This window comes from Pelobates fuscus, chromosome 12 (genome assembly GCF_036172605.1).
Source record: "Pelobates fuscus isolate aPelFus1 chromosome 12, aPelFus1.pri, whole genome shotgun sequence".
Classification (NCBI taxonomy): domain Eukaryota; kingdom Metazoa; phylum Chordata; class Amphibia; order Anura; family Pelobatidae; genus Pelobates; species Pelobates fuscus.
Window position 1 is genome coordinate 22,140,734 of NC_086328.1, and position 12,294 is coordinate 22,153,027.

General features: G+C 42.3%; 1 protein-coding gene across 1 annotated transcript; it reads left to right on the forward strand.

Annotated features, from left to right (window-relative positions):
* The first annotated feature begins 2,647 nt into the window (after positions 1-2,647).
* Positions 2,648-7,888, forward strand: SPATA2L (spermatogenesis associated 2 like). Its single transcript, XM_063438886.1, has 3 exons — positions 2,648-2,739; positions 5,601-5,904; positions 6,871-7,888. The coding sequence occupies exons 1-3, from the start codon at positions 2,699-2,701 to the stop codon at positions 7,807-7,809; spliced, it is 1,284 nt and encodes a 427-aa protein (XP_063294956.1). The 5' UTR covers positions 2,648-2,698; the 3' UTR covers positions 7,810-7,888.
* The last annotated feature ends 4,406 nt before the right edge of the window (positions 7,889-12,294 follow it).

The window sequence follows — 12,294 nt, forward strand, 5'->3', positions numbered from 1 at the left end:
CTATGGAACTCCTAAAAAAAGAAAATAGAAGGAAAAAAAAGAGGGACATTAGTCCAAAAGAGGGACTGTCCCTCCTAAATAGGGACACTAAGTTAGGAGGTATACTATAAGGTTTCGGGCATTTGTTTTATTGCTTTTTAGCAGACTGTACTCTAAATGAATATCATATTTGATGATGCATAGCATATCAATAATAAGGAACATATACCTTAAAGTGGCGAGGGGTTATTTTCTCCCAACTAAAACGCCAAATCAGGTTTTGTGCCTGTGTTTTAAATAGTGGTGAACCTCTAAACCGGCCTGATTTCGCCAGGACAGTCATGATTTTCTGGCCCTGACCCACTGGCCCGACTTAGCTTACTGGTATCTCACTTTTGGATCACTGTCTCCAGCAAGTGTAGCACATGAGCATCATTAGACACACTCGCACTATACTCTGGGCACTAAGACCCTGCAGGGAGCTCTGAAACAGCGTCCAGGTTCTGGACGCCGGAGTTGGGAGGTATGCCGTAGTGGTAAAATAGTCCATTATAGCAGGGGCTCCAAACCCAGTCCTTAAGTACCCCCCTACCAGTCCAGGATTTAGGGATTAACCTGTTGTGTGTAAAGTGTTTTTTCTTTTTCTTTCTTAAAACACCTTAGACACAACTGGGTAATCCCTAAATCCTGGACTGTTAGAGGGTACTGTAGGACTGGGTTGGGAACCACTGCATTAAAGGGATAGTCCAGACTCTTAAAGCAACAGTGATTGGTTAGGGGGCTCGGGGTCCAATAAACACCTCAGCTGACTCTGATTTGGCTGAGCTGTGTACACACTCGGGATACATTTAAAGGGACTCTCCAGTGCCAGAAAAACATATCCGTTTTCCTGGCACTGCAGGTTTCTACAGTGCCCCCCTCCCAGCCCCCATCCCATGTTGCTGAAGGGGTTAAAAAAAAACCTTCAGTGACTTACCGGAATCCAGCGCCGATGTCCCTCGGCGCTGGGTCAGGCTCCGCCCACGCTCCGCGTCAGTGAGTTAGTGTGTGTCTGTCAGTGATTGTGTGTCTGTCTTATAAGTGTGTGTGTCTGTCTGTCAGTAAGTGTCTGTGAATAAGTGTGTCTGTCATTCAGTGTGTATCTGTCAGTGTTTGTGTGTCTGTAGGGGTGTGAGTGTGTGTCAGCATGTGTGTCTGTCTAGTAAGTGGTTGTCTGTCAGTGAATGTATGTGTCTTCCTGTCAGTGTGTGTGTCTGTCTGTCAGTGAGTGTGTGTCTGTCTGGGTTTGTGTGTGTGTGTTATTGAGAGTGAGTGCCAGTGTGTCTGTCAGCAGGGCCAGACTTTGGGGTGTGCAAGCTGTGCGATCACGCAGGCAACCATGACACAGAGGCGCCCGGTGACCAACACAGCTCGCAAGTTGGGGACACCAGCATATTTAATTCAAACAATTCCCTGGTGGTCGACAGGTGCGCACCAGCAGTAGGTGCAGTCAGATCATATCCTCTCCCTCGTGGTTCAGTGCTCAGTTAGTGAGTCAGAGCACAGGCTCAGAGATCCTCAGCCTACGCTCTGACAACATTGAAAGTCGGAGCTGTGAAGGAGTGGGTATGGAAAAGAGCTACCGATTAGCATAACATCAATATCTGTTGTAAAACCAAGAAAAGGTGGGCATGGATGTTGAGCTGATTCGGTGGTGCAATGGGCAACTTGGCTGGATTTGCCCCCCAGGCCTAAGGCTGCCAGCCCTCCCCTGGTCATGCTTTCGCACTCACTGGCCCTCCCTTAAGCCCAGGCCTGATCATCTAAGCCAGTGGTTCCCAACCCAGTCCTCAAGTACCCCCTAACAGTTCAGGATTTAAGGATTACCCAATTGTGTCTAAGGTGTTTTTAGAAAGAAAAACAAACAAATATTATAAACACAACAGGTGGACAACTGTAGCTTCCTCGCCGGAGGATGCAGTCTGATCCCCTGAGCTAAGCATGGCCATGCCGAGCTGCGCTCATTGGCTAAGAGCACCACCTGAATGCAGTCCTATATATCAGACCTGCTTCAGCTCACTGAAGACACCTGACTTTTCCTGCACAAGAAGCAGGATGTGGTGCAGATAGCTTGTCAAGCCATCCGAACGTAATTTGAAAATTTCTCCGGTACGGCATCAGGGAACTCCTGGCACCATGACCACTCCAGCATGCTATAGTGGTTGTGGTGCACTTCCTTCATATAATACTTCATGCTTTAATGAACCTGTCATGCCATCATTCCTCTTATCCTGTTATCTGGATTAGAGAAAGTTAGAGTTTTCTGTCACAAGTTCTGACTGGAGTTCATCTCCCTGGTAACCCCTATATTGGAAAACATTTTCACCCATTTCCATAAGACGAGTAACAGGCAGCTGCTGGGGACTACAACCCCCATGACCCTCAGAAGTCATGGTCCACAGCAGTTACAGGAGTAACACTCTGCTTACTGAAAAGTTTGACAGGCTGTAACTTTGTATTTTATTTCCACATAGTTCACTTCATTTACATCCATTTTAAACTGACTTCCTCCCCACATTAATTAACCTTCCACCTTCCTCCCCCCCCCCTTGTTAATTAGTCACACAGGTCACATGACCTAAACATTATCAGGCAGACAGCTGGGTGTAGGTCATCGGCTGTGGGCGTGGCCATACCAGGAAGTGTTCAGCGTGCAGGTGAATGGGGAGTTTGGAGGGCCATGGCTATGTCTCCCAGTGACCTGTATATGACAGCACCCAGGTAATGGATACAGGCTGGTGGGCTCCCACTCACTGGCAGACCCTTTATTTCCCCCAATCAGACAGCTGGCCATGATCTGCCTCTCTCACTGGGCAGCATATACTGACAGATATTTGGAGAAACTTTTTTGGGAATCAGTTTTTTTGGGAATAAAGCTATTTATTGGGTGTGTGGAAGGTGTTCAGAATATAATAACTATATAATAAACACATGCTGTATTTATTGGGAGCCATAAGTTGTTGTTGTTTTTATTGCACTGTATGTTATTATTTACTAGTAACTTCATTTATTGTCCATAAGTAAAATCCGCTTTCACTCGGGATACTTATATGGGATTATGGATTCAATGGCACAAATAGCCATACTAGGGGGAAACAAAATCTCCAGCCATTCAAAGTGTTTGTTTATTTTAATTTTTTTTATTTGATTTAGTCTTTTTTGCCCCAAAACTTGAATTTATTTACATTTGTAAATACCCAAATTTTAAAGGTACGCTTCTACACCTAAATCACTTTATCTAAAGCGTCACTCCAGTGCCCAAAAACCAAGCAAACAAATATCACTGTTTGGTAAATATATCCCCTCCCTCCCCCCTCATTTGGCTGTTAATCGAAAAATCATTCCTATGACTTCTTGGCAGTTTTACTTAAGAGGCAGCAATTGCCCAGATCACCTGCCTTGTAAATATTTCACATTGAGATGCATTGCGAAGCCTGTGATTGGACCGCCACAGAAAGTCTGGGCGGGGTTAGAAAGGGAGAGTTTGCAAAGGCTGCAGACAAGATATCTGCAGCTTTTGCAAATTTTTTTTTTAAACTACGCTCAATGAGAAATGCATAATTTAAATGCTTACTGTCTTGTTTGTGGTATATCTACTAAATAGTGGTTTGTTTGTTTTTATTTATTTTAATTGTTTTACGCTAACAGAAAATGTCATTTCACTTTTGAATCTTTCTCACTCCTTTACGTGTCTTGGTCTGAAGATGTTCAGGTTAAAGGAATACCATGAGCACCACAACCACTAAAGCTTGCTGTTGTCGTGGCAGGAGTGCCCTGGTTGACAACTTACCTGGTGTCCACCAGGCAGTGCTCCCCACCTCCCCTACTTCTATCGGAGAGCTGGTCAATCCTTGCAGGATTTCCAATGGCCACCCTGGGCCAACTCCTTGGCTCAGAATGATTAGATGGAGGTGGGGAATTGCACCTGCGGACCCAAGGTAAGAAGTGAAATAATTCAAAAACAATCTCATTCTTTACAATGAGGGTGGGGGAGCGGGAGCAGTGCACTCCTGGTATAACACTACAGAGAACTGTAGTGGTTATGGTGCTTGGAGTGTTCATTTAATACCTGTGTGAGGTCTGCCTGACATATGGACTAGATTCACTAAGCATAAAGCATGGTTTAGTAGACTAAATTGGGCGGGGGTACACTCAGTGACAGGATATTTTGTACTACGGTGCACCAAAGTAGGGAGAGGAGAGTTCCCAGCAATCCAAATTAACACAGAAAACATGTCTGCCCAAGTTTACTGTGTTGGGTCTAGAGTTTAATGGGACACTAATGTCACTAAAACGGCATTAGCTTAATGAAGCTGTTTTGGTGTATAGATCATGCCTATAAAGTCTCAATGCTAAATTCTTTGTCATTTAGGAATAGATCACTTTTGTTTGTTTTTTTGCAGCCCTAGCCACACCTACTCTGCCTGTGTCACACCTACAGTCTGTCTCCAGCTCTGGAAATTGAACTTTAATTACAGACAGGAGGATCCTGTAGGGTCTAGCAAGCTATAACAGAGCTGGAGAGAAGACATTCTTCATTAAACAGAATTTGCAATAAAGGAAGTGCAAACTTTAGATGACTCTTTACAGGAAGTGTTTAGGAAGGCTAAGTAAGTCACATGTAGGGAGGTGTATCAGGGCAGCATAAACAAAGTAATTTAACTCCTAAATGGCAGTGATTTGAGCAGTGAGACTGCAGAGGCATAATCTATACACCAAAACTGCTTCATTAACCCAAAGTTGTTTTGGTGACTACAGTCTCCCTTTAATGGTCTAATTCAGGGATAGGCAACCTTTGGCACGCAAGATGTTGTGGACTACAACTCCCTTGATGCTTCAGCAGCATAATGGCTGTAAGAGCATTATGGGGGATATAGTCCAAAACATCTGGGGTGCCAAAGGTTGCCTACCCCTAATTGTTATTTACATCTACAGTGAATTAAAAGGTATGTAGGTGTATAATACATTTTTAAATCTGTTTTTACCTTTTTAGCCTGGAATGGTTTAGTAGAATGCAGAGTGCATTTTATTGATGATGCCTCTGATGGACACTCCAGGTTATATAGTGATGGTTAACTTCCCTTTATATTCTACCAGACTAAAGGACTGACCTAGGCATTGCAGATGTTTGGTAACAGAGCATTATAGTTAATCAGTTTACAAATTTCTGTAATTTCCAACCTCTTGATAAGGGTCATAGAATATTATATATATTCTTATTTATAAAAGTGCCTGCAAGTTCTGCAGATCTGTACAATAGGTGAACTAAAGACCAGTATGTGCAACAAGAGAACTTAAAGGAACAAGAGGTTAATGAGGGCTCTGCACAAACGAGTGTCATCGCTAAACCCCCAGCTTGTTCCACATGTTACATTAAAACAGGGGTGTTCGAAAGCTAGATCCCTAGATGTTGTAGAACTACAACTCCCATGATGCTTGGCATGCCTTTAGAATGACAAGGCTTCATGGAAGCTGTAGTTTTAAAACTTCTGGGGATCCACCTTTTAGGAAACCCTGCGTTGGAGTTATTGTCTTGATGTCTACATATTTCCCCAAGTAATTGTTTATTTTGCTTTTGACAGAGTAACTCAAGAGAGTCTTTTCATTCATTACAAAGAATGGTTGATTGCAGCCTATCAGTCCGGAGTGTGTGCTCCGTGCGGTGATCTGAGGGTTCTAAATGCCGTGAGGGAATACCTGCTGGTAGATCCAGGTTTGCACACCAGCTTGCAAAATGATGCCTTCAAGCTGATTGTTGGTGGACTCATGATGAGGGACAACATGCACTCTGCATTGGATCATCTTGTAGTCGCTTTTCAGTTCTTTGAACAGGCTGCTCTTCATCTTTATTATTATCCATGGAGGAAGGAGTTGTTTACAATACATGTAAGGACATCTAATGTATTTTTGGGGCTCCGGACAATGGCTTGTCTTTGTATCTGTTAATGGGTCACATGATTGTTCAGGTGTAAATTGTGGGAAATGTGTGGTTTGTTTTTTTTTGGTTTTTTTTTTTTTTTAAATGGCAAACCTGGTCCAATGTGGCGTTTTTTTAGTTTGGCCATTTCAGCTTAAATTTGAAATTAATTTTGAGTTCCACACCGTCCACAATTTCGTGAATAATCCTGGTACTGTTCTGTCATTGTAGCAATTAGTTTTCTGGAAAGAAATGCAAGAAAAGACTTGGATAGTAAGGACCTGTGAGAGGTGATTAGCATGACCGCCACTAGAGGTGCTCCCTCCTCCATACACTCTGTCTGGGAACCGAATGCAGCTGGTAGTAGCAATTAGTTGGTGGATCGTGACGTTCGGCCCACATGCCTGGCTCCAATCTGTTGCTTCTCCATGAGAAGCAATGGATTGGAGGAGATCAGAGATGTCAGAAGCCATGCTAACACCATTTAAGGGTGGGCAGGTGCAAGAGTTCCTGCAGTGGAAACTGGGTAAGTAGTCTTTATTAAAATTAATTTTCTGTAAATGCAAAGGAAGGTGGACAGAAGGGAATCTCTAGTAAAGACAAAAAGGGAATTGGTGGGCACACCTGAAACATGCTTTTCTCCGCAATGGTGCTGCTGTAGAGACCAAAATTTGTACAAAATACAGATTAAGGAAGAGCACACAAACATATACGGTTTTATATGGCTACTTAACATCGCCTATCAATTACCGATATTTGTGTACTATGACGTAGTGGTGGACTTAACACGATATGGTGGTACTGCATATTTGTTTGCCTAATATAGTCCTGAAATTAGTTCTCTAGAACCGTACACAAATCCTCTTAAAGATAAACATAAGATTCTGTTGATGCAGCTCATATAAATATGCCTTTTTTTTTTTCTTCTCTTACAGACGTACTCTGGACATTACGTGCATGTATGGCAAGCTGCCCTTCCACAGGATGGGATTTTCCAAGCCCTGCGACGATTGGGGTACTTACCGCATGAGAATGGCAAAATCCTACATCTGTTCTCCCAGCACAACGCAGAGAATCTTTCTATGGCTGCATTCGGCTTTCTGGCTGGCCAGATCGAGTGTCAAATCTTATCCAGCATTCTTTCCAGCTCAGGATCAGGAATATTTACTGTAGATGACCTGTTCCGAGAGAGAAGCCGCTGCCGAGGAGAATTGGCATGTATAGAGGATCTAAGGAAGCTAAGCCTAGATGTATACCCAGTTCCTGATCTTTCAGGAGAACAAGGTTTTGAAGTAGTGGCAACTGGTGAGTTTCATGATTTGCAAACGGTGAACTGTTACCATTGTCAAGAGCCCTGGGACATGCATGTGATGGGCCAGTGCAGGAAAGAAGCTGCAATTAGCACTACACCGTCGTTGCTTTATTCTTCCGAACAGACGCAGGCTAAGACACCGAACGTAGATGTTGTTTTACATGACTGTGTGTTTTCTGACCAGTGCCTTGAGTTCCACTGTGCCAAGTGCCATACCCTCCATAGCCCATGGTGCTCTGTGCTTGGGGCATGCAAGGAGTCACGCCACCATATTAAGGTTTTGAGTGCAAAAGAGAAGCAGGATGCTCTCCAAGAAGAGGAGAGAAACCGATTTCAATTGCACTCTTGTCTACAACCAAACCATTTACCTCATTACCGCTGCGTTTCCTGCAAGCAGCTCCACTATATAAACTGCAATCTGGTAACACAGTGCCGCACGCAAGGTCACCGTGCCATCATGATCATGCTGGAGAAGGATCAAAAACTTTGGTTATTGAGAAGCACAACCGACCTGACTCTTCTTGCTAGGCGTATTAATACTCCGGCAACGGATGGTGTATGAAGCTGTCCTTAGATGCTTGTGGGTGCAGGATTATCAAACTCTATGAAATGAATAAACATTACGACTTGAAGCAAGTAAACATGCACTTGGTCTTTTTCAACGTGATTTTGACTTTTTAGCCAACTATGTTGATTTAAAGGGATGCTCTGAGTACCACAAAGAATAAATAAAATTACCTTTATCTTAATGAAGCAGTTTGGGTGTATGGATCATGCCCCTGCAGCCTCACTGCTCAATTCTCTGCCATTTAGGCGTTAAAAATTTTTTGTTTCTGTTTATGCCGCCCTAGCCACACCTCCTCCTCTGGCTGTGACTCACAGCCTGCATGAAAAAATTCACTCACTTTAATATCACTGGCAGCGCAGTGTGTTTACTTTTAGACGTTTTTAGGTCTGCTCTGTAAACAAAACTTTAATCACACACATGATGCTCTAGCAGGCTATTAACAGAGAAGGCGATAAATAATTCTAAATTAGATCTAATGTGCAATAAAGGAAGTTTAAATATTAGATGCCTCTTTACAGGGAAGTGTTTAGGAAGGCTGTGTAATGTCACATGCAGGGAGGTGTGACTAGAGCTGTGTATATATGTGTCTCTCCTAAATGGTAGAAAATTAAGCAGTGAGACTGCAGGGGCATAATCTATACACCAAAACTGCTTCAGTAAGCTAAAGTTGTCTTGGTGCTTAGTGTCTCTTTAATGTTTAGCTGTCATAGCCCGAACAACTTTATCTGAAATTAAGGTACATATATTTTCAAATATCTATATATCGTGCCAGTTAAACTTCTCCCAAAATTGTTGCGTTGAAGATGAATTTGTTAAGAGGAAAGAGTTCCTCTTAATGTCTGATGCAGAATGACCAACGTGTCCAATGGGGGAAAAAAATAAAACCCCAAATAGATTCTTCCAAGTAATACAGGCTCATTAACAAACACAAATGATATGTATTGAAAGGTTGTACCCCGGATGAAGTGAATTTCTGTAGCTTATTTGGAGACTTTGTATTCCAATTCAGATCTTTTGGCTTAAAATTGAATTCTAATTTTTGTTGTTAACCCTTTGAATTACATCCAAAACTAATACCCCCACATTGGGGTTATCTTCCCCAAGTCCACTTTTTCTGTGTGTGTGTGTGTGTGTGTGTGTGTGTTTACATTCAGTGTTCCAGTTGCCAGTTTACACAAACAAAAGGAGGCTTTGATGTCAAGGACTGTTGACAAGATGATATTGCAATTCAATGTAACTTTCAACTGATACAAATGTAACAATCAGTAGCCTAACACAGTGGTTCTTAAACTTTTCAGGTTCAAGGCGCCTTTAATATTTATCCAAGGCGCCCCAAGTCAAATTTTCTAGGTTGTATATATGTACAGCGCAGTGGCATATACTGGGCCCCTGTTCGGCAGAAATGCTTGCCGTTCAAGCGCAGATCCAGAACCTAATCTTGGGAGGGGCACTGCCAGATTATTTAAAGAAACAATCCAGCCACAATAACCAACTACGGCACTTTGTAGTGGTTATGGTGCCAGTAGTGCCCTCCCAGAGAACCGTGCAGTGGGGGGAGGGTGAGTGGGGGGTAGTAGGGTGCAGTGCATGTCAGTTTATGTGTGAGTGGTACAGTGTGTGTATGGGGAGGTAATTGTGTCTCTGGGGGTATAAGGGCAAATTTAATAAAAATAAATATTATACACATCAGTGATGCTATTACCGCAAAGGATTCTGGGTGGGCATATGCAAATTAGTTTAATAATCACATGTGTGCCTTATTCCATTTTAAACATGGATTCCTTTGAGTCTGTGTTTGCTGTATACAACAGCTTTGAAACAACTTAGGAAAAGATGCAAAGCCAGTGAACCACACATGGACAGCGTTATTTGCGGTAATAACATCACTGAGATCAATAAAGATATATTTTTTTCTGCTTAATTTACAATTTTTAATATTGAGGCGGAAGTGTCATACTGACAGCCACTAGAGGTATATTTAACACTTTCAATGTAAATGTTATTTCTATAGAATGGCAATGTTTTACATTGAAGAGTTAAGACAGGGTCACTGCACCTAGAGCACTTTGAGATTAAGTGGTCTGGAGGCCTTTATTGGTCCTTTAAGCTATCTGAATAAGGAATGTATGAACGATCAGCTACAAAAGACTTAAAGGGTTACTCCAACCAAAAAGCAGTGGTTTAAGAAAGCACTGGTTTTGGTTAGAGCATCCCTTCCTGTGCTGTCTCTCTCCCCACCCCTACAAAGAAAGGTAAAGTAAACTTGCCTCCCTTCGACATAATCTTCCTCTCTTGCCATCACCCTAGCTCCCTGGGAGGAATGCAGAGGGAGAAAAGCTGTTGCGTGTTGATACTCTTGCCACCCCATTTACACTGCTAGACGTGACAGCAGCAGAGGGGTTTAACTCTGTGCAACATTACATGCAGCTGGGGCGAGTGATGTCGGTACAAATCGCTGAAGTGGTCATGGTGCTTGTAGCAATCGTACAATTGCATTGCTTTTTTTAAAAAAAACAAAAAAACTTTATCCTGCCTGGGGATTCTCAGCACCCGCTTCTCTTCTTAGATCATCTGCCTGAATTTTTCTCTGGTCTAGTCCACTGTGTCTGATAGAGAAGCATTAGTGACCTAATGCACATCACTCAGCCAATATAATGCTTTCAAAGAGAAGCATTGAATCCACTGCATCTCTCAGCATTTGGTGGCATAGTTTAATTGACTGAAGACTTTCAATAACAAAGCCTTCAGTGAGGAAAGACTGGTTTTGAAAGGAATCATGGATGGCCATTTAAATAAAAAAAGGGCACTAATATGATGACCGGGTCATAGCAGATTGCAGGTCACATGACATGAGAAGACATACCCAATAAATAATGGTTCAGGCACTCTGGGATAACACATAGCTGATTTATTGGAGCAAAAGCAGCAATGTTTCGGCCCTAGACATAAACACATTGCTCTGGGTTGGCATAGATCAGGCTTCCACAAACTCCGGTCCTCCACATCTTGCTGATCTACAACTCCCATGATTCTCAGCCTATTTCATTCATAGAATCATGGGAGTTGTAGTTCAGTAACATCTGGAGGCCCGGAGTTTGGGGAAGCCTGGCATAGAGGAACCATGAAAGCATCCACCAAATATGCAGGTTTGCAACGTTTGATTTTAGGAGACAGCCTACAGGAGCAAGGCAAGTCATAGAAAGGAGGTATAGATGTGGCAACGTAACCCAAAGCACAGAATTGCTAGATTTATGTAATAAACGTATCTGTTTTGCAAGCTCTGTAGATTCCGTTCTGCTTGTGTGGGGCTTGGCACAGTGCACAATTCATGTGCTTTTAATGTGAAAAAAATCAATTAATAAATAAGTCATTTACTAAATTGATCATTCAGAGTGAATTTTTTAATTAAGGCCAGAGTAGTCAAAGTGAAAGCATAGCTGACAGAATTTTTTACTATTTTGACCTTAAATGGGTTAGTTCAACAACCATGACCACTTCAGTGATTTAAAGTGGTCATGGTGATAGGAGTCAATATGTCAGTTTGAAACACTGACCGTACTAAGAAATTTGTTCTGGGCGGCCGAATGTCAATTCTGTGCTTAAATTAAGTCTGTTGTCAGCATCCTGTAACAGACGTTCAAGTGTTCCCCTTGCAGGCAGAGCGTCTGCAAGGGGAAGCTAGGTCACCCCTCCATGAGGTTTACATACCTCACAACAGGATATCTACATTTATACTATTTCTCCATTATATTTATATTGCTGGTCATACCTTTAGTAAATACCATACTGACGGTTCAGTATTCAGCTTCCTTATCGTTCTACATGTACCCAGACTACCCTGGACAAAACCCAAAATAAACTAAACTTCCTCCTGGTCTCAGTGTAATGTTTGTATAATTAAAGGAACACTCCAAACACATGAAGCATTTCAGCTTGTCTGATGTCTATTCTCCACCCCACAGTTTACAAAAGTGCTGATTTTAATAGAAATTGCGAGTTTTATAAGAGCATGCCAAAATGCCTGCCCAGCAGTCAATCACGGCACAGCTACTGGAAGTGGCATATATGGTAGGCAAGAACGTGCCTGCATTCCCTACTTTTCAATGAGCTGTACTGCAGCTCACTAACCATGAATAGAAGCCATTTGTGTTAGCTTACGGCTCCAGCACAGAGACTTTTTAATAAGAAACCCCTGATTGGTCAATCTTCCGGCACTGTGCCAGGGATAAAGGGGAGGGTTTGCAAAGGCTGCAGACAACAGATCTGCAGCTTTCACAAGCTTTTTTTTTTTTTATATACAATACAAAGAAAACATGTATAAAAAAAATACATGCATGTTGTTTGGGGGTATATTTACTAAACCGTAAACTACATGTGTTTTTCGTACCGCTTTATTGGCTTCCAGAAAGTGAAGTAATTACACAAAAACAGATTAGCAAGTTTGATTTATTTAGAGATCTGGTAAGTAGTACACATTGT

Bases quoted from the DNA above. Each gene is read 5' to 3' on its own strand.
- SPATA2L (XM_063438886.1), top strand. From the start codon at position 2,699: ATGGCTATGTCTCCCAGTGACCTGTATATGACAGCACCCAG. The intron at 2,740-5,600 runs GTAATGGATACA...TGCTTTTGACAG, and splicing joins CTGTATATGACAGCACCCAG to AGTAACTCAAGAGAGTCTTT. The intron at 5,905-6,870 runs GTAAGGACATCT...CTTCTCTTACAG, and splicing joins AGGAGTTGTTTACAATACAT to ACGTACTCTGGACATTACGT.